The 22,825-nt window shown below is 49.4% G+C and overlaps 1 protein-coding gene across 28 annotated transcripts in view; it reads right to left on the bottom strand.

Annotated features, from left to right (window-relative positions):
• OCA2 (OCA2 melanosomal transmembrane protein) overlaps nt 1–22,825 on the bottom strand; it is a 460,826-nt gene that overhangs the window by 378,399 nt on the left and 59,602 nt on the right. For 14 of the 28 annotated variants that reach the window (XM_065547634.1, XM_073995275.1, XM_065547635.2 and 11 more), the window contains 6 exons: nt 19,550–19,723; nt 16,272–16,370; nt 11,921–12,109; nt 8,915–8,972; nt 6,016–6,088; nt 1,940–2,109 (listed from right to left, as the gene is read on the bottom strand). In XM_065547634.1, the coding sequence (XP_065403706.1) occupies nt 1,940–2,109; nt 6,016–6,088; nt 8,915–8,972; nt 11,921–12,109; nt 16,272–16,370; nt 19,550–19,723 (763 nt within the window). Of the gene's footprint in view, nt 1–1,939; nt 2,110–2,905; nt 3,283–6,015; nt 6,089–8,914; nt 8,973–11,920; nt 12,110–16,271; nt 16,371–19,549; nt 19,724–22,825 lie in introns of those variants that run through there. The other 14 variants (XM_073995274.1, XM_073995264.1, XM_073995278.1 and 11 more) reach the window with 5 other exon arrangements.

Here is a 22,825-nt window from a genome sequence, read left to right as displayed (position 1 = left end):
CTTTCTTTAAGAAAAAGGATTCAAAAGAAAAAATGCAGAATTAGCGTACAAAAGTGCAAAAGGCATAGAAGTAGTGATTTAATACAAGAAAAACAAATCACGCCCAGACGCGGTGGCTCACGCCTGTAATCCCACTTTGGGAGGCCAAGGTGGGAGATCACTTGAAGCCAAGAGTTCAAGATCAGCCTGGGCAACAGAGCAAGACCCCTGTCTGCACAAAAAAAATTTTAAAAATTAGCCAGGCCTGGTGGCATGTGCCTGTGGTCCCAGCCACTTAGGGGCGTAGGCAGGAGAATCCCGTGAGCCCAGAAGTTCAAAGTTACAGTGAGCTGTGATCACACCACTGCACTCCAGCCTGGGCAACAGAGTGAGATCCCCAACTCTAAAAGTTTTTTAATAAAAATTTTTTAAATTTAAAAAATGAATCACTCCAAGTTACTAGAGACTTGGAGGACTCTTCTGAGCTCTCTGAGTCCCGAGAACTGCTTCTGCAACTGCTTGCAACCTGGAGGCAACAAACCCACCCCCCGCAAACCTCCCACACCCCTGTGCACAGGAGCCCCTGCAAGGAAGGGCCCCAGGGTGAAGCTTCATTCCCTGCCTTGCATGTTCTTGCCCCTGGGGTACAGGACAGTGATCAGCTAGGGAGGCAGCCTGGGGAGGGAGGGGGATCCTCCATGGGAAGATGCGAATCTCACCCACCAATCACAACGGACACTGAAAACAGGATCTCTGAAACTGGTCAGAGCAAAGAAGCATATCCATGAGAGAAGTTCTTTTAAGTACCTCAGTGTTTGCAAAGAGCGTGTCTGGGGGAAAAATCCTTTAGTAAAGATCTCTGTGTTTCCATGTTTCTGGGGCTGGATTTGCCCGTGGGCATTTTGGGTCAGCACGTTGGGAAGGGCCACCCCAGAGAGCAGGGAGGTGCCATACAGATCATTTAACCTGGGTTATTAATATGCAAGTGCTGGGGAGGCAGCAGGACCGCAGGCTGGGTGAGGTCCTGCCCTTCTCCATGCAAGGCCCAGGTCAGAGGGCAAAGGCCATCGCTCATCACCAAGGAGCCCCTTGCCAAGGAGCTCTGCTCTTCACACGGGGAACCAAGCTGACATCCTAGGACCCTGGCCAGGGCAGCCGGTTCAGAACATCGGTGTTGCGTCAGCCATGGTCTAGGACACTGCATGCTAGTTCATAACGAGACCTCAGCTCTGTGCACCATGCTCTGCAAGGCAGGAAAGGTGAGGGTGCATTCATTCCTCACACGCTCCACTGCAGGTGATGCAGCCTGCGCATGGGCGGGGTTTCCTGCTACTGGTTATAACGGAACATCCATAAGCCGGGGCTGACTTCCACACAGAAGTCACAGTGATAATGCAGAGTGGAGTCTCCCAGGCCAGGGCTCGGGGGCCAGGCTTGCATGGAAGGGGCCCTGCCTCTGGAGTCTAGGCTCTGGGCTGCCATGACAGACACCGCTCCCCGGCTGCCTTTGCAGGATGTGAATGAAGGCTTGACAAGGCTCAGAGACAAGGCTGCGCACAGGCCTACACAGATGCAGCAGCTCAGAACTTAGGCAGGTGTCCACGAACACAGTAATGTGCTGTGGAACTGTCTTCTGAACCATGACGTAAGGCCCAGACTTAACTGCACTTTTACAACACCAAAAAAAGTTTTTTCATTTCAAATGTATATTTCCTGAATGGCCCGGCAAAACAGTTTTGAATAAAGAACTTGCAAGCCTGATTGTACTGAAATGGCAAGAATTTGATAAATGGAGAAATGGTAAACAGAGAATTTCAAAGACAAAGCAAAACATAAGAAGAGCCAATGAACTGACTAAGAATGGTGTCCTCGCCTGTGGCTCCCCATCAAATCCACTCAAGAGGAAACACAATTTATTATGAGATGAAATGAGATTTCACAATCCTTTCAAATAAATTACCAGCATAACCTGCTGTGGCCGCCGCCACCTGGAGCCCGAAGTGTCGGCCTGGGTCAGCTCCACCAGGAGGCGCTCTTCCCTCCCAGAACGACTGGGCCCGCTGGCCACGAGGGCCCCGGCCAGGTCCACCTGCAGCAGCGTGGAGTCCCCGTGGCTGCTGAGGTTCACGGCTGGGGGAGTGTCAAGGAGAACCGTAAAGCAGGCAGGAGGAACCCCATGTTCCCACCGCCCGCCAGACGCACACCCTCCTCTGACAGCGTGCGAAGAAACACGTTTCCCCAGGTGCCCCATGCCCTCAGCCATCAACACAATCTTCCTGCCTTTCCCATTGCCCACATCTCAGCCCTCATTCCAGACCTAACTCCCCTGAAGCAGGTCGTGACCCTCGTATGAGAGGCGCCCCCCACACCGGGGGAAGGGTGCATCCTTAGCTGCAAAGATGGAGGGAGGCCAAGAGGGACCTGAACGGACAGGCCTTGCCAGGGCCCCTCCCAGCCCGTTTCCTGCGCTTGCTCATGTGCTCTCGTCCGATCACGCCTTTCACGAGTCTCCACTCTTCATCAAACCTAGCAGCAGAACCCCAAGCTCAGCTGTTTCTTGTCAGGCAACACTTATATGAAACACATGAGTGTGCCTTTTCCTTGTTAACCTGTCCTTCGTGTCTACTCTGCAGGGCCCTGCTTGGAGACGCTAAGAGGGCAGGGAAACGGTGTTTTCTCCTCCCCTCTGAATCACAGTCTCCTCCACATCCTCTGAGAGCCCAGGCTGCCACGCTGGGTGTGATACAAAATGCATCACCTGGGAAAAAGGAAAGACGGGAGGGGGAAGGAGGGAGAGAAGGGGGAGAATGGGGAGAAGGGAAGGAGAGAGAAAGGGAGAGGAGAAAGAAGAGGCAGCAAAGAAGAGTAGGAAGGGAGGGAGGAAAAGAAGGGAGAGTGGAAGGAAGGGAGGGCGCCCATAACTGACCTGCTTGTGGAAGTTTGCTGGCTTCTGTTCATTTGCCCGTTGCCCTGGGAGCCTCTGACAGGCCTCCCGCAGATAACCATTCAGGGACAAAGCACTTCAGGTGCTGCAATTACAGGCTTCTAAAATAGACCCTGCAACTACGGAACCCACACAGCCCAACTGTGCTGCGGGAGACACTGAGGTTCCGAAAGAAAGGTGGCTGTGCCATTCACCAGCTAAAGGAGATTGGTGCTTTCTCCAGAAGCTCTCCCCTCACAGCAGCCACCCCCGGTGTCCCTCACCCAGGCTCCTCCAGAGGACAGGCCAGAGGGCCGGGAGGAGGCCTCAGAGCTCCCTGCTCAGACGACAGCCCTGAGGATGTTGTTCTGGGCCTTTCCAACCAGCCCGAGGCCCCTCCTACCTCACGTCTACACTGCGCGCCCTTTCTCTGAGAATCACCTTGTCGGGGGCGGGGTCCAGCTGGCTTCCCCTCCTCCCCAAGCAGACCTCAGGCCTGCAGCCTTCACAAAGCTCAGGGTCTTTTGAGAGGGTCCGTGAGTTTCCAGAAACCGCTGTTAATCCCTGGGAACGCTGGGAACGCTGCCCTTTTCCAAGGAGCCTGCTGGAGGCTCAGATCACCCCCATCGTGGCTGGTGACCCATCGTCCCCCCTGCGGCCTTCAGCTCTCCCAGGCTCTCTCCCTCTTCGTCCAAATTCCAAGGCCACGCAGGGAGCAGGCGAGAACTCCCTGCCCCCACCCATCCCCACCCCTGCCAAGAAAGGCAAGCTGGCCTGTCCCCTGCGGGGATGCACTCAGGCCGCAGGGTCCCGCGTGGGCCTGGGGCACTCAGGCTGCTTGAGAAGGAACTCGGCAAAATGCCTTAGAATAAAGGGGGCACCCTGGGTCCCGGGTGGGATGAACAGAGGGCTGAGGCTATCGTACCATCTTGGTGCCCTAAGCTGTCGTGCTGGCCTTGTGATCTCCACTGACTGATCAGGTTCAGTGCCAGTGTCCCCCGAAATCTCCCCCTCCTGCCTGAGTCCCACTGAGGACGGTTTCCGGACAGGATCCCGCCTCCCCCTTCAGGTTCTTGGGTCAGCCTGGCAGCTGGCTGCTCTATCTCCCCTGCCCCCTGCGGGAAGTCGTGCCCAGGAGGGCGGCGTGTCCTGGGAACTTCATGAAGGGTCCAGGAACACGGGGCACGTCTTGCCTTTCTTCATCCTAGGGAAGCGATGCAGAGGTCGAGGCCCAAGAATGAGAAACAAAGTCTGTCAGCATCACACAGCTCATTGGTTCTCTCACACGGAGATACTTTAAGGCTCAGGCACAGTTTTAAAGTGATGAAGAAAATACAAACACATGCACACGCGCTCAGCTGACATCAGCACCGCCCTGACCCCAATGGAAGTGGGAGCTTCTAAAACTGTGGGTGCCTCTGTCCACGGAGCAGAGGGAAGCACAAACCATGACCAGTGCCCCCCCACCCACCAGAAAGCCTCCAGCGCCAGGCCTTTCTGGAAGGCTGCTGGGCAGGTCGCTGGCTGAGGAGAGGGTGCCCTGGGAAGATGCAGTGAGACTGCCAGAAGGATGACAGAAACCAAGGCTACGCAACCGATGACAGCAACTGCAAGGAAAGCAAGCCAGTTTCCTAAAATTTCAGTTCACTGAGGCTATCAAGTAAGTAGGCTAAAGAAAAAAACATCTTGCCATTTAGCTAACTAAATTAATTCCTTTTTTTAAATAATCATCATCAAAAATATTTGGCCTGATCAGAGCACCCCATCGGAGGGTCCCACCTCTCCAGGACCCTCCCCGGAAGCCCGCCACCCTAGCAGCACCGGGGTCTTCAGGGACCTTCATGCACAGACACCTTACTGACCACATTCATTCCAAAAGAGGCTCTGGACCCCCGCGGGAGAGCTGGGAAACAGCGCTCCCACCCTTTCACCCAGAAAAGGCTGGGCGGACATCAGTTAACCGCCCACTCCTGATCCCAGAAGGAGGCTGCAGCAGAAACAACTCGCCTGAAATCTAGAGGAAAACAGGTGACTGTAGGGAGAGGCGCGGCTTCCCTGGGACAGGTGCCAGCCCCACACTTCGGAATCGGGCAGGATTCAACCAGAAAATGTACACATTGCTCAAGGTCGAGTGTGGGCTCACATGAGCGTGGCAGCCCCTGAGAGCCACAGATGGAGGTGTTCACATCTTCTCGCAGGCTCTTCCTCCAGGAACCCCAGCGGACGCTCCCCAGGAAGACAGGAAGCCCGGGGAAGATCCCGGGAAAGCATCCCCCGGTGATGCCAAGCTTCACCCTCTCCCGCTGCCTCTATCTCCCCTAAGGAGCAAAGGCCCTCATTTGCTCGGGAAGTGCATCAGATCTGGCAGCCGGAGGGTGCAGTGGGAATTCCTGCAGCTACGAGAAGGCAGGAGGGGAAAAAAGTAGCTCTTACCCCAGTGGCAGGGGTGGGCACAGAGCAAGGTCTATCAGACAGCTGGCAGGGCGCCCGGCAATTCTGAGTGTCCAGGGCACCGGAGGTTGCCACAGCAACCGCAAACCTCAACACAGCCGAATTCTTGCTAGATTTACATGAACCCTCCAACTAATGCCTGCAGAAGTCAAGGCATGCTCATCTCCAAGCTTAAACACCACTGGCCTCTGTGTCTACTATCCTACAGGATGTGTATGACTTCTGATGAAAAATTCTGAGGCACGCAAGACGGCCAGAGCAAGCACAGCAGGAGGTGCTGCGGTAGTCACCAGAGCCGGGTGACACAGCCAGGATGGCATGAACTGGAAGATGGGTCACGCTGAACGCACAAGAGATGGGGGGGAAAGGAGTATCCGGGAGCTAGGGAAAGCCAGGTCCTGGCTGGAATGTGCCCTGCTCTCCCCCTTCCTCGCTCGGAGAGCTCCACCACCAACCCCACCACTGTCTCCCTGGAGCTCCCCGCCCCTCTGTCCTGAGACCCCATCTCTCATCAAACATCTGGAGAAACAACATTCAGGTGGGTGGGAATGGTAATGGCCTGTGCCGTGGCCTTCAGCAGCAGTCACAACCGTCCGTGAGTGTCTCCTTGCATTTCAGATCTCAGCCAGGCGGCCGGCCATCTCAGAGTGGATTTTGGATACAGTAGTTCTCCAGCGGCGACAAGGCCAACAGCTGCCAGAGCTTTCCTTGATCCGGATACAGGCTGAACAAAATCTGTAAGAATCAGAAACGTTGAATGACGGAGGTGTGGTATGAGAGCAGTAAGGTAGAAATCATTCTGAAAACAGTCGAAAACGGATGTGATGATGGGGCTACTGTGTGTATCCAGAACGAAGCAGCTTACTCAGAATAGCTTTGTCTTAAATATTAAAATATTCTGATTCATTATTCTGATTCATTACAGTGTTCAGCTACAATGGGCTCTGATTATTGATAACTGCCAATTTTAAGGATTAAATGCCTGGCCATAAAATTAAATCATCAAAGAGGTACAAATGTGGTTTTCTCACATTGGAGAATAAAGGAATATGACCCCTCTAATGGTTAGAGCATGTGTTTGTGGTAGTAGGTGTTTGTGAAATTTGCAAAGCACCTTATACACCATCAAAAAGTAAATTAAACTGATGATAACATGAGCTTATAGAAATTCAAATCATTCCTCAAATTCCATTTTGGATATATCCACAAATCACCTAAAGTCCATCTCACAGAAGAAGGCTAAGACTGGACACAGCTCAGGTCAGCTCTTAGGGACTAGGGGAGACCTGGCCCACCCAGCCTGGTTCCTTTGAAATCTTAGAGCACCTGCCAGGCCCTGCTGAGCAGTGGGGCTTCAGAACCACACATTCATGTGAGTAGGAAGTGGCAAGGCAAATTGGTAGCCAAAAATATCAAATCGTGAAGCTTTCAGAGCTCAGTGTAATTGGTTTTCCTTTTCTAGCACAGGTTTCCTTTCTCTGGGTCACAGATCTCCTCCCTCACGGGTTGGTTATTAAGTTGACTGTACTCAGCTCAACGCAATCAGCACTGACTTCATACACCACCCTGCTGTCCTCATGTCGCAGCTGAGAGCTGACCCAGGGCCACAGACATTCCTGCACGCACACAGAGCCACAACACACATGTCACGCGTGCAGGTCATGAAACAGCCAGCAACAGCCACACACATCATGCACAGGGGGCCCTGTCACCAGGGCAGGCTGCATGGGAGAGCACATCATGGAACACAGCTCAGACCCACCCTTGCCCACCACCACAGTCACACCCCCATCACAGCAGCACCTACCACCCACTGTGGTCTCCCAACAACTGCCCATGCACACCATCTTAGAGCAACACTCAAAAGTGACACTCACCCAAAACAACTCCACAAAGCACAAGCACAACCTATCATGGTCACAGACCACAACCTACACAGCTCACACAGGTGCACACACAGAGACACGCAGCAGGCACAGGGGACCACACACAACCTACACAGCTCACACTGGTGCACACAAACAAACACAGAGCAGGCACAGGCATCACACAACCACACGCAGACATGACACACAGTCACAGACAGGAGACCACACACCCACCTGCACACACAGACACACAACGAGAGACAGCAGACCACACACCCACCTGCACTCACACAGACACACAACCAGAGACGGGGGCCACATACCCACCTGGACACACACAGACACACAACCAGACAGTAGACCACACACCCACCTGTACACACACAGACACACAACCAGAGACAGGGGACCACACACCCACACACACTCACACAACCAGAGATGGGACCACACACCCACCTGCACTCACACAGACACACAACCAGAGACAGGGGACCACACACCCACCTGCACACACACACACACACACACACACACAACCAGAGACAGGGGACCACACACCCACCTGCACACACACACACACACACACACAACCAGAGACAGGGGACCACACACCCACCTGCACACACACACACAACCAGAGACAGGAGACTACAAACCCACCTGCACACACACAGACACACAACCAGAGACAGGGGACCACACACCCACCTGCACACACACAGACACGCAACCAGAGACAGGAGACCACAAACCCACCTGCACACACACAGACACGCAACCAGAGACAGGGGACCACACATCCACCTGCACACACACAGACATGCAACCAGAGACAGGGGCCACACACCCACTCATTGGGCAAATGTATTTTGAGTGCCACTATGTGACCCTGACTCAGGCTACACCAGGCCACAGAGCACACCAAGGCTGGCAGTGGGACTCATGGCTGTCACCTCAGAGGGCACAGAGGTGTCCCTGCGGCCCTGGCTCCCTGCTCGGGCTCCTGTGCCTTTCCCCTGGTGGGTCCATCTGCTGGGACCCCTCCAGTGAAGAACAGCACCGCCCACTGCCATGGGCTCACCAAAGCAGCCCTCGCCCTCCCCTCGTTCCCACACCCTGTTCCCTACGAGGGCATCTGACGTTGGTTTGGCTCCAGAATGTGTCTGTTGTGAATATTCATGTATTTGAAAGGATGGAGATGTCTGGGCAAATAAAATCAGAGACACCTCCCCAGAGGGGGCAAACTTCAGAGCTTCAACACACACCGCTGGACAGAGGCCCAGCGCACAATCTCAAAGGAGCACTGAGACACTCTGGGCTATCCACGATCTCCAGATGTGTCCCAACACACACGAACAGTGCTACTGTCTGGGGCTGAACAGGGAAGTAGGAAACCACTCGAGGAGGGAAGCGAGCCCCACAGCCAGCTACCCGGCCTTCCACATGGCAACACCATGCTGCCCGGCTTCTGCTGTGTGACTGGGACCACAGCAGAGGGCACAGCTGCGGCCCTCGACCCCCTCAGCCCGCTGCCCCACAACCCTCGCATCTCCTCCAAAGAAAGTCAGATAATCAGGTGAAGAGGGCCAGGCACTAAGCCCCACATCTCAGGTTCCCCCTGCTATACAGCCAAAGGCACACAGGGCTTCCACGGACCCAACAGCAGTGCTGGGGCAGCCACGGTACTCACAGAGCACAGCACCACAAAGACAAACAGGCCCGTGACTTTCAGCCACTGCACACAGCGCCTGCAAGAGAAAAGGTAGGACCTTAGTGGCAAGGGCAGCAGTCCTGTTGCCCAGACTCAGACACCTTTCTGCAGCCTTGAGTAACTTCCATCTCACAGCGTGTGTTTTGAATTCTTTCCAAACGTGATATGAGGGAGAACACCCTCATATCAGTGACCAGTGAACCTACAGCCCCATCCAAAGGAACATGGTGGAGGTTCCAGAGGAGAACAAAGTTCACCAAAGTGTTTGCACATAGCTTGTTGTTCGGGAAACTAAAGTTCAAGATTTGAGACTCTTTGATAGCGGTTTAAAGCCTCCCATTTCCTGGAAAAAAGTAAACTGAATGCCTTACCTTGTCCTTCTGATTCATATTTATCAATTATTTTCCCCTAAGTTTTCTGAAAGGTAGGAATACAGATTGATCATCAAATACAAAAACTAATAGCTTAAGAAAGAAATTGTTATGCTGTTACTGGTTGTACCAGCAGAGTCTCTTAAGAATTCCTTAGGCAGTAACTTAATTAACCATCAAGCCACACACTCGGCCCCTACCAAGAACCTCTAAAGCCATTCCGGCCCCCTCAGCATTAACCATTTCTTAACCATGACCCCCAGGCCCTACATGAACCAGAGCCTGGCCTGCACTCTGCTGCCCTTCTGTTCCACCAACATCCTTGCTGCACCCAGACAGGACCACAGGGCCTTTGCCCTGCCAGGATGCTCCCTGACTGCAGTCCTCCCGTCATGCCCATCTCTGTTCACTCAGCAGCCAGACCCCATCGCCCAACGGCACCATCACCGCCCAGTCAGGTTGTGCTCTCCCACCAGCTGTTCCGTGAGGGCAGGCACTAGAGCGTTTCTGCTTTGTCCCCACACAGGGAAGGATGCTGGTACATAGCCCATGCTTGATGTATGTGTGTAGAATGAAGTTAAGAAACTCCATGTTGGAACATCTTTTTAATACTCTCCTCAGTTAAGTTTCATCTGTCTTTGAAAACCTTCTTTCTGATCCTTTGAAAATGGTAAAATCTTGTTTTGCATTCTCTTAGATTTAATGAATTTGATGAATAATCAGTTCACGCTTCCCAATTATGATTCAACAGCTCCTACTTAAATAGGAATCAAAATGACATTTCTTTTTAAAGCATGAAGCATTAATTGAGCTATTCTAAATACAAATTTCTTTCTACATAACTGACATCTGCAGCAGCGCTGACAACCCAAAATAAAAGGTTTTTTACAAGATTCTTCACTGATCACGCATGGTACTTTTTAGACATGTTATAAAGAATGGCGCTAACGTCTTTTAGTTCAGTGGCAAGCTCAAAGGCAAATACTCCATGAATCAGAGAAGATAAAACAAGCACTGAATGCAGAAGTCTCAAATGTACTTGATTCTATTTTTCCTCGTTGTGGGACAGCTGAGGACACGGCCTCCTCGGGAGTGGGAGTGGTCACCATTCAGCTGGGAAAAGGCTGAACAGTGTCAGGGTGTGCCATCTTGTTGACCCACGGCGCCAGAACTGCACTCACACAATTTCACCCAACTCACATAATCTCATAGCGGATTCACCGGCCAAATGTATACTGCACCCACGGGGGGCTGAGACCCCGTCTCATCAGGAAGCAGCTACATGCGGGTGGGAGTCACAGTGGAAAGAGACAGCTCCATGTCAAGCAGCGGAGCGAGGGATCTGGGATCGAATCCCTGCCCCTTGGCTTGGCTCAGTGTGGCCTTGGGCAAAAGCCTTACCGTCCTCGAGGCACCCCCCGTGAACCTCCCAGGATTGCTGGGAAGATGCATAGGACAGCGGCTCCCCCACGTACCGCGGGGAGTCTGAGGCGGGCCTCTCCGCACCCCGGGAGGTGCACTTGGAGCGTGCAGGCGGGCACACTTCCAACCAACCGCGAGCATCTTCAGAGAAGACGGGTCCCCATGCACAGACGCTAACACTTGACGACTGAGTAGTGTTTTTTCACTTATCTAGGGCTTTCGCACTTACTATCTTAGTGAAGGCCCGCGAGATGCCACAGAGCCAGGAGCGCAAGCGCGACAGGGCACAGTTGCGCGACCAGGCCAGGCCCTGCCACGGGCGCTCAGCGACGTCAGGGCGGATCCAGAATGAAAGCCCACAGGTCCTGGCTTCCAAACCTCGTTCTGTCCCGGAAATGCTGCTTTCAAACATGTCCCTCTCAAAAGAACCCTTTCAAATGAACTGGCGCATGGGAGGAAACCCAGCAGATAAACAAGCTGGCAACGTGAGAGCGCTCCGGCCCGCGCGCACCCTGGGCCTCCCGCGCATGCGCGCCCCAGGCCTGCACCCGCACGAGTAACCCATTCCCGCGCCCGCCGTCGCCCTGCGCATGCGCATCCCCGCCCCCCCATTCCTCCCATATGCATGCGCACCGTCCACTTTCTCGCTGCAGCTCCGCTTCCCCCAGCATGGTTCTGTGCTCCGTGTACCCAAGACAAAGGCTTACACATTAATGGTTTTCCAACGGATCGTAAGTTCTAAAATGTTTCCAGCCTTAAAAGGGTTTCTGGGGCCCACAGCACAGGAGGGAACCGCACCCCTCAGGCTGTGCGCTGAGCCAGACCCACTCCTTCCTCAGTAACTGCAAAGGTGTATCAACTTCCAAAACGCCATGGGACCCCTGAAGCAAACAGATCCTATTTGCAAACCTAAAGGCCGTGAAGACCCCAACCCCACGAGCAGGAAGGAGAGGAGTGTACTGTGTCAATCATTTAGGGTTGTCCTCTCAGGCGCTGCATGATTTGCAGGCTGCCTTAAATGTCTCCCTAGGCCCGGGTGAAAATAAGTCACCTTGAAGGAAAAGTACAGCCTGGCCAGATGGACAAAACTCATCCTCTTCTTCACCCTGCTGGTTTGAAAGACGGAGGGGGCACGCAGGACGCGATGTGCGGCCGCCGCTGCTGCCAGGGTGGGCACCCCACGTCTGCCTACCTCAGCTTGGAAAGACGGAGCCGGACGTGCGGGCTGTCCAGAAGGTCCCCCTTCTCCGAGGAGGCAGAGGCAGACAGACCAGACACCTCCCTGCTCAGCAGGTACCTTCGCTCCCAATCAGCAGAGCCGTCTTCCCAAGACTCGTCAGCAGTGATGAACTCTGGATGGTAAACAGGTATGCACCGTGACCTGGAAAGCAAGAGAGGTGTGGTTATTTCTCCTGAAATAGTAATGGCTGCAAAGGAAGCTTTCCTCTGAGTCCTGACTGTGTGAAATGGCGCCGAATCAACCCTGGTCTTTCAAAGGACCACAGACAGTGGCCCGCTCACATACTGGTGGGAATGGTTTTTTTGTGACCTCACAGAACACTTAGGTCAAAGGAAATTTCCTGGAGTCACTAAAGTCTTCAAAATGAATTGTGGGCCTTCAAGAAACCAGCTTTTTCTGAGTTTGGGACTTTCCGAGAAAGCTGTTTCTGGCTGAGACCAGTTCCCACTGATTTCAGCGTTTGCTTTTTCACTGCACGCACTGCAGTAGTCAATACCTAGACGTGTGAGACTTGTCCAGGGTGAGGGGTGTCAGTTTTTCCTCCTCTGTGTAGATCTTTCTGCAGTGGAGCTGTAGGGAAGGTGGCCTACCTGGCTTCCCACACAACATCCACAGAAGCACGAGCAGGAAGAGGGAACATTAGTATCTAACTAGACAGGCCAAGAATGGGGCCTATATCTAGATGACTCAATGGGAATCATAAACTTTTCTCAGAATTACTTGAAAACACATCCATTTACTTTTGGAATTTTTGTTGTTGTTTTGTTTTGTTTTTCTTGAGACAGAGTCTTGCTCTGTCACCCAGGCTGGAGTGCAGTGGTACAATTTCAGCTCACTGCAACCTCTGCCTCCCAGGTTCAAGCGATTCTCCTGCTTCAGCCTCCCCAGTAGCTAGGATTACAGGCACACGCCACCACACCTGGCTAATTTTTGTATTTTTAGTATAGATGGGGTTTCATCATGTTGGCCAGGCTAGTCTCAAACTCCTGACCTCAACTGATCTGACTGCCTTGGCCTCCCAAAGTGCTGGGATGTATAGTCATGAGCCACTGTACAGAGCCTCCATTTACTTTTGGTTGAATCCCTGACCTTCTGATCGATTCCTTCAGTTTAGATGCACTTGACTCTTAAAAGGTTGTACCAAAAGCCAGAATTTTCATGTATCACATAGAATATTCTTGGGATCACAATACTGACGTTAACAGATGTGATCTGTGATAGACTGGAATAGAGCCAGCTCAATGGGGCATTGTGATACTCCTGAACACTTACGACTGCTTTAAAAGTGGTTCACAAGGAAAAATATTCAGAAGAAGCAGCCCAGAGACGCCAATTAGGCTGTGTATAACCAATGTGTAACAAGATAACACACGACTTTGAAAATAGTCGATAATCTGATCAATTTTGTGATTGGAAAATGCTCAGGTGTGTGAGAAGTAATATCACACCAACTGCTGAAAAAAACAAAATTGGAACCAAAAAAAACTTTTCTTCTAAGAAGAAAGAGGAAAGCAAGTTAATGTCATTGCCTTCTAGAGCAGTGCTGTGCAATAGAACTTTCTGTGGTGATACAAATGTTCGAATCCCTGTCCAGTATGGCAGCCACATGTGCTATTGGTCACTTGAAGTGTGGCTAGTGCAACTGAAGAAGTGAATGTTTAATGTTAATTAATTTAAATTTAAATAACCATCTGTGAAGAGTTGTCAGTGCAGAGACAGGGCATGCTCTGACCTTTGTACCACATATTCCTGCTCTCAACACCCTTAAAAGAATACTTCTGAAAATATGTAAATCAATGGATATTATCCTAATAAGCCATTTGATCAGATTAAAACTGAAACAAAATAAAGTTGATAAAAGTAAAGTATGAAAAAGACATTCGTACCACCAATACCTTAATTAGCTTCATGCAAAAAGAGAAAAGGAATACATTTTGTAAGCAAAGCTGACCCATGTTCTACTCCCTTGAAATGGTTTTTGTGACATGAGGCCCAGCTCGTGCTCCGCATGCCAGGAAAAATGCTTACGCATTAATGGTTTTCCAATGAACTGCAAATTCTAAAATGTTGCAGGCCTTCACAATTTACCAAGTAATTCAACAGAAAGCATTAAGGGAATAGGTGTGTGAAGTCTTTGTCTTAAGTTATTAATTAGGAGCAACGGAGCATAATTAAGTTATCCCCCAGTACAGACGCTTGAAGCAGCTAGGTCAGTGGAAATGCCTCAGCTTACACTCCTTACCCATCCAGTCACTGAGGGGCTGGTGGCAGGGACTGTGCTAGGTGCCAGGATGCACGATGAAGAGGGCACAGGCTGGCTGACATAACCACAGATAGCACACAGGCCAGTCTGGAAGTAAGGGCATGAATGCAGTGTTTGAGAGCACAGGAGAAGCACTGACTCTTGGTGGGTGCGGCAGAAACAACTAAGAGCTCTCAAAGGCAGTGACATCTGAATGCCCTTGACAGGAGTAGGACTGACTGCCCTGGAGAGACAGAGAGGGAAGGAGTTTCGTCTAGTCAAGGGCTTCCTGTGAACAAATCATCCCTGCACTGAGAAGTAATAAATCCAGATGCCTGCATCCCATCCAAATCCTGTGAGCAGGAGTATTTGGAGGCTGAGGACAGGCATGCACATGGCGTGCAAGCCCCACCTAAAGTGTGAAGCCTGGCCCCCTGCCCTGGCTGCAGACTGGGCTGGGGAGAGAGGAGGCAGCTCCTTGGAACCTCAGAAGTGAGTGAAGGAGACACAACAGCCTGCCTGTCAATGCAGGTACACACCAGCAGTGGGCGCCTGTCGATGCAGGTACACACCAGCAGTGGGCGCCTGTCGATGCAGGTACACACCAGCAGTGGGCGCCTGTCGATGCAGGTACACACCAGCAGTGGGCGCCTGTCGATGCAGGTACACACCAGCAGTGGGCGCCTGTCGATGCAGGTACACACCAGCAGTGGGCGCCTGTCGATGCAGGTACACACCAGCAGTGGGCAGGGAAAGGAGAATCCCTGATGTGCAAATAGGTGATTCACAATCAAAGCTGTTGAAACTTTTAATTATTTTGAGTCTTAAAAGAATGTGATTATGGGATGAGTCACATAAGAGGCAGCTGTGGCCTTCTTTTCTCTGATTCTAGGTTTGCCTTTTTCCTTACCTACATTGTTTTGTAAAGTCTTGTAAAAGACGAACGGGCATCAGAGAAGACCCCTTCCCTCTTCACTGTTGATCTTCATTGATAGATTATCTAACTTCCTTCTTTCTTCTCTCACACAAAGACCTCATGACTATCCCATTGTCTAACATGGAACGTCAAATATACTCTTTGAAATTGGAGGGGGAGCAAAGCTGTAACTAATCAAATTGCTGTAACTCATAAACCAGCCATGTATGGGAAACGTAGTCCTTCTCCATTTCTTTGTTTTCTGCCTATATGGATATGAATAAGACCTTAACTTTTCAGTTTTGGAGCACTGATCCCATTCTTTTGGATCCTATGTTTCCCAAATGGCTATCCCCAGCTTTGTGCTTGAATAAATAATTTTAAACTGGGTTCTGATAGTTTTTATTATTTCAGATTGACAGTGACAATGTCACCAAGTTTGTGATGTGCAAGGAGCCCGGAAACATGGAGCAGGTGGCTCAGGCTTCTGGCAGTTTGTTTGCAGAAAGAAAAGAAGATGCAGGCCTGGCCCAAGGCCCTTCATCCCAGAAGGAAGCATCTGTAACTTACCCTCCAGGTCAGCTCTGCTCAGGCAATTCCAGAACCACCCTGATTTGTGTCCAAAAAGGACCTGTAAGTTTGCAGGAAATTAGGTTTTCTTGTGAAACACATATACAGGATTTCTCAACTTCGTCACTACTGACATTTGTGCTGGATAGTTCTTTGTGGTGGGGGCTGTCCTGTGCATTGCAGAATGTTTGGCAGCATCCCTGGCCTCTACCCTTAAATGCCAGAAGCATCTCAGCCCTCAGTGTGACAACCAAAAATGTCTCCAGACAATGCCGACCTCACCCCTAGCTGACAAACCCCAGCCTGGTAAGACAATGCGTCAGAGCTTTGTGCATGCGTGAGTGTGTGTGTGTGCTGTGCAATTGCTGCAGGGTTATGCTCAAGGCCATCTGGAAATTAATAGCCACAGAATATAACCACCCGAATCATGAACATCTACTACAACAAATTGTCAAGGATCTGGCAGAGGTTAAACATGTCCAGTAAAAATTCATATCTCAAGAATTTCTCCAGCATACGTGCCAAGTGCAATGCTCGGAAACTCTTACTTTCATATGACGGGGGAAATATCTCACCCTTTCTCTTGTAAGGAATTCCTCAGCAAAGGAGTGTTTTCTGTAAAGCAGGAATCTTTAGACCTGGAGCTGGACACCTGGGGCAGAGGAGAGTGAGACCTGAAAGAGACAAGGAAGGAAACAGAATCACCAACACAGAAATAACGAATGTGTTCCCAGCACTTGGGCGCTAGATTCAAGAATGTGCCCAAGATTCAGTGATAAATCTTACAAGGAAATTTGCCTAAGGGTCTGTCTGAATTGTAAAAGGCTGAAGTTTTAGAAGACAACATAAGAAATACCTCTCCTCCCCAACTCAGTTGAAAATGCACAGCAGACACTCGCACAGGAGACCAAATACTACGGGATGACACTTTTAGGCTCGCTTTTGCATTAGCAGGAGATTCAGGCCACCTTTGCTATTTCATGCAGAGCTGCTCCTCAAGAAAAACATTCAGAGGACGGGACACAGTGGCTCACGCCTGTAATCCCAGCACTTTGTGAAACTGAGGTGGGTGAATCACAAGGTCAGGAGTTCAAGACCAGCCTGGCCAATGTGGTGAAACCCCGCCTCTACTAAAAATACAAAAAAAAAAAAATTAGCCAGGTGTAGTGGTGGGCACCTGTAATACCAGCTACTCTGGAGGCGGAGGCAGAGAATTGCTTGAACCCAGGAGGCGGAGGTTGCAGTGAGCCGAGATCACACCACTGCACTCCAGCCTGGGCGACAGAGCGAGACTCCTTGTCAAAAAAAAAAAAAAAAGATTCAGAGCCTCGTTGGCCCTTTTGTAGGCAGAAAATTCTATTTGCTAAAATAACAAGAAATTCACTTTTAAAATATACTAATGGCTGCCACTGGAAGACCAATCAGCAGAAGTCAGGACCAAGGGGTGGGAATGAGACAACAACCAGAATGGCAAGGAGGAAGCTCTCCAAGGACAGCAGCCACAACTGAAGCAAAGCAAAGGTTCGCACTGGGCAGGGTGGTCCTCCACCACACTGGCCTGCCTGCCATATGGAAGGACCACCATAAATGTATCATTCAAATCAGGAGCTTGTTGAACAGGGAGTAACTGCACAGCCACAACTAAGTCCACCGGCATGTATGGTCACCCTCATTAAAGGACACTTGATGTTAAAAGACAACCAGCTTTCCATGAGAAGTTGCAGGAACAATTTTCGTTCCTGATCACTGAGAATATGTCATTTTATATGCTGATACATTGCCTTTCTTACAGGATCCCAGGCCAGGTAGAGATGCTGTAGATGCTATGAAACATTTACCCGGGCAAATAACAGTAATTCTTTCCGATCATAAATGCACAATGGAAGAAATTTTAAGAAAAATATTTTTGCTTCTTTCTCATTCAAGCATTCACCTGTGAGATAGACAATAAGACTCCTGTGGATGAGTAAAACATGGGCCCCTGAGTTGTATCTAACACCAGCACCATGTCTCTGGGAAGTCAGAAAAGGAGTCTGTCTGGGGCCAGTGAGTATCCGCTGGGCATCATCTCTGGGCAGCACTGGGCCACTTCCCATGGAGAACACAGGTGACTGAGGACTCACCTCAGAGGCTTAATGGCCAGTAGAGGTCAGCATGGCAGGAGAGAGAATTATAAAGTAGGTGCTTTAACTTTGACAAATGAAGGTAGAGAGATTTGGAAGAATCTCTCTGCCCAAGAGATTTAATAATTAGCATACTTTTAGCTGCTCAAACTGGCTTACAGTTGAGATCCTCCCAACCCTGTTTCCCATAACTATAAATCTGTAACTGTAACCCCCTAGGTACATTTAGAAAATGTCATAGTGAGTGGACCAAACAACCAGATGTTTTCTGATACTCCCTGGGGTGGTCTAGGAGAGCTGAGTGTTACGGAGATGGTGACCTTCCTCATATTATTTAACAACCCTGAGCTTCCATTTTCTCAGTCATGCAATGTAGATTAAAAGAAAACAAGGCCAAGCATGGTGGTTCAAACCTGTAATCCCAGCAAGGTGGGAGGATCGATTGAGGCCATGAGTTCAAGACCAGCCTGGGCAACATAGCAAGATCCTATCTCTATGGAAAGTAAAAATAATAAAAAATTATCTGGGCGTAGTGGTGCACACTTGTAGTCCTAGCTTCTTGGAAGACTGAGGCGGGAGAATCACTTGAGCCCAGGAGTTCAACGGTGCAGTGAGCTATGATGGAGCCACTGCACTCCAGCCTGGAGGAGACCCTCTCACTTTAAAAAAGAAACAAAAACCCTTGGTTTTCTTATATTAACTAAGGAGATGTAAATGGAAAACATAAAGATAGATTGTGGATATTGGTTCACTGAGGTTCACTAGACTGTGAGCTCTTTAAGAATGACTGCCATGTTTTCATCTTGTTTTATTTGGTACTGTAAGTGGCACCCAGGTCAAAGTAAGTTCTTAATAAATACTCAATAATAAGCTGGGCACAGTGGCTCACACATGTAATCTCAGCACTTTGGGAGGTCAAGGCGGGTGGATTGCCTGAGCCTAGGAGTTCACGACAAGCCTGAGCAACATGGCAAAACCCTGTCTTTAAAAAAATTCAAAAATTAGCCAGGTGTGCTGGTGCACACCTGTAGTCCCAGCTACTGGGAAGGCTGGTGAAGGGTTGATTGCTTGAGCCTGAGAGGTCAAACCTGCAATGAGCTGGGATTGTGCTACTGCACTCCAGCCTAGGCAATAGACCAAGATCCTGTCACAAAAACACATACATACTTAATAATGAACGGGTTAAAACCTAGCAATCATAGCTTATTTGCATGAGATTGGCTTTTTAAACAAGTCTCCTAAATCATTATATCAATAATGTTTATAGACTCAATATTGACCCTCTGAAGAGAGGACAGTGCTCAGGAGGGTGGAGGCACTATTGTTCCTTGGAAAGCGTGACCCATGGGGTCTCAAAAGAGCCCGCAGCAGCAGCACATCGTGCAGTGAAGCATGACCCACAGGGTCTCAAAAGAGCCCACAGCAGCAGCACGTCGCACAGTGTGGAGGATTTACCTTCTTGCCACTAAGAAGGAAAATTAGAAATGGGGAAAAATCCAAAGTCCATTTTATCTTCTCTGTGGTGGCCATATCTGGCTGATTTTTGTTACTGTTTAACATTTACATTTATGCACTTCGTGTACACAGAGTATTTTATAATTGTAGTTAAGCATATAGGTAATCATTTCTGAGATTTTTTATGTAGTTATATTTCTAAAAATCCAAAAGTAAAATGAGTTTCACCAGGAAATTTCCTAAAGAGACTTTGGGCCATTCCAATTTAAACTTACCACCATCCAGATACCATTTTCAATGTTCCAAATCCATTCCTCTCTGCAAATAGGGGAAGCACCACGGAGGCCCTGGGGCCCTGTTGCTTGATAGAATCCCTGGCCTGTGACCCAGAGAGCTCACAGATCACATGTAGAGAAGATTCAGGATTGCCCAAAAACATTTTCCAGAGGCTGAAAATAAAAATGGCAGTCCACAAAGCTGAAAGCCCAATTTTTTCTCCTTTTGACTTCAATAAGGCAGAAAATATTGATGCGATCTATATTATTCCTGACTTTTCCTCTTCCGAAAAGATAAATTGCATTGACGTTTTTCTGACTTCACTCTAAGACTGGGCACTGTCTAGTTTTACTAATTTCCGCGTTGTCTGATTTCCCCCATGTCTCAACAAACTCTGTATATACATTTACAAAATCCGTATGTATCTATACATTTATACTTATTTTAAAGGAAATTACAGAAGATAACACATAAAACAACTGCACCTGTACATAATTCTATAATTCAGAGATATCCAATGTTAACATTTAGAGAATTTCCTTTCAATGTTTTTTTCCTACATATAAATGAATATTTTTAGGTCAGATTCATACATATGAGTGCAAAGACACACATTCACACATATACATATTCACATATGCAAATTGCTTTGTCCTCTAATCGTTCAGCTCAGCTATCTCATTAGCATTTCACAGCTTATCAAATATTAGCTATTCTTCTACAACGTGATTTTAATATCAGCCATCATATTCCATTACTTGGATCATCAAATTAAGCCTGACCATCTGTCTGTTGACGGAAATTTAGGGGATTTCTGGTTTTTTACCTGGATAAATAGCAAACACTATGTGAGTCCTGATAGATAAGTCTTTGTGTGTGCCTTTAATTCTTTCCTGAGGATAGATTCCTAGAAGTGAGGTCACCGGATCAAGACGTTTCCTGGTGCCCATGGTCCTCTCGCTGGAAGAGAGCCCATCCCCATTACTCCACGTTTCAGTTACAGGCAGGAACAAATCCCGATCTCCACCAGTCCTGGGTATTAGCCATGTTTACAATCCTTGAACAGTAAGTTTTAAGCAGCCAGAATTGATGCGTCTGAGGCAGATCCACCATCGCCAAGAATCCTTGCTACCACGATTATTAAGACAGGTTCATGCCAGACTGTGCGATGGAAACAGTTTCTTGCGCACGCCTGTGCCTCTTCTGCCCTCTTCTTCAACAGTTTCCTCATCCCTAGACCCCTTAGTTCTTTCTAAATCAAAACACTGAACAGCCCTATAATGCTTATATCATCATATTGACAAAAAAAAGAGGTAAAAATGTTGAAAATATTGAATACCTAATATATGAACACTTTCAAGAGAATTTACATTTTTAAAGGCCAAAAAAAAGACAATGGTTAGTGCAAACGACAGTCCGGGGAGGTGGTGATTGGGGCACCAGGGGTGGAGGAAGAGGTTTGCCCTCAGCCTTTTTTAGGACCTGTGCCACATAGGCACCATTTATGCAGCCATTGCTGAAGTCAGTTCTGCTTGACAAGATGATGCAGAGCCAATAACAAGGAATGCAAAATGCTTTCACTGCCTTAACCTGTGCATGACCAAATTCACATCCACAGACTCTCCAAGGGATGCTCTGCTCAAGTCATAGGCAGGCTCTTTCCCAGGCACCAGTCAGGAAGACCACAGAGCAGGCAGCAAAGTCGAGAGCCAAGGGCTCAGGAGAGAGGGCAGGTGGCAGATGGCAGATGGCATCAGCCATGCAGAGCCCTGTAGAAGAGCTGCTGGGAGTGGGACCAGCCTGGGAGTGGGATCAAGAGAAATCAAAAGAGGGCCAGACTGGGAGTGGGACCAAAATAAATCAAGCAGAAGTCAGAGGGCAGGAAGGCAGCTGGTGGTACCTCAACACCCAGGTCCGGAGGCCTGAAACGGGAAGGACCCCAGTGGTCGGTAACATTGGAGATCAGCTGTAGGAAAACCAAGCGGAGCAATGAGGCCTCCTCCGTAACAGCCTGTGCAGCAGTGGCCAGGAGGGGCCCCTCATGGGAAGTATCTCCCAGGGCAAGAGACAGGCTGCAGACAGCAGAAGCGGGATTAGGCCTTCTATTTGGGCCCTTCACTGTCTTTGTCCCGATTACTTGACAGTATCTCTGAAGTATCCTGTAGAGAAAAGGCCTTTTCCCCACCATATTATTACCAGGATTTTATTTGATGAGTATTAATGGTCATTTAAGTGAGTACATTCTGTGTTAGGCTCTTGCTGAAGCTGTCGCCTTTGTTATCATGATAACCCTGAAGGTACATAATACTATCCCCATTTTAAAAGGAGCAAATGGGACTCAGGATGGGCTCCCAGCTGCTGAGGGCAGGGCCAAGATATGTCAAGCACCCGATGCCATCCCCCAACCCTTCCCTCCCACCAGGAGGCAACATAGCCCAGCCTGAGGACTGTGCCAGGCATGGTGCCCTCTCTACAGAGGTACTCTGCATGGAGCAGCAGTCATGGGGAGCCACAGCAAGCCAGCAGAGCCCAGCCCTCCTGTAGCCCCCTCTGCCCAGAAGGCTGACTAGCAAGGTTTCACCTGTCTGTTTCTTTCTCTCTTTCTCTTTCTCTATCCCTATCTCCTCCTTTCTCTCTTTCTCTTTCTGTATCCCTAGGTACTCTCTTCTCTCTTCTCCTCTCTTTCTCTATCCCTCTCTCTGATAGGGACTCTTGTTTGTGGCCTGTTTTCATCCTAGCTTCACTGACCCAAGCTACCTTTCCAGAAGGAAAAAGGAAACTAGCAGGCAGTGGTAAAGCTAGGTTCACCCGAAAAGCAACGACACAGAACACAGCCAAACATGCTTCTCATGGACAGAAGGCAGGTATGAGGAAGACGAGTGGGGAAGCTGCCAGCTCTCATGGGCAATTTTTTCAGAAGACTTGGAAGGAGACTATGACTCCTCACCCATGTCTAGTCAGAGCCTCTGGGAGTCTGGCATCATTCTGTATGAGCAAGGTCAGCCCTTTAAGTGTAACATAACACAGAAAAAATACAGTGCAAAGTTCAGCACAGCTTTGCATGGTGGCCCTATGCACACATATTCAGGAGATAGAGTCACAGAACTGGGAGAGTACAGATTCACAGACTTCTCAGCAAAGAGATTGTGGGCAAAGATACACCACAGTCCATTTAAGGCACCAAGGAGAAGTTTGAATGAAACTCTTTGGGAAATTAAAATATTGAAAAGTATACTGAAGAATTGAAAAAAAACCACAAACATGATCAAGCAAGA

The sequence above is a fragment of the Macaca fascicularis genome, chromosome 7 (assembly GCF_037993035.2).
Source record: "Macaca fascicularis isolate 582-1 chromosome 7, T2T-MFA8v1.1".
NCBI lineage: Eukaryota > Metazoa > Chordata > Mammalia > Primates > Cercopithecidae > Macaca > Macaca fascicularis.
Note: the sequence above shows the minus strand (reverse complement) of the source record. Positions and strands in the feature narration are given on the sequence as shown.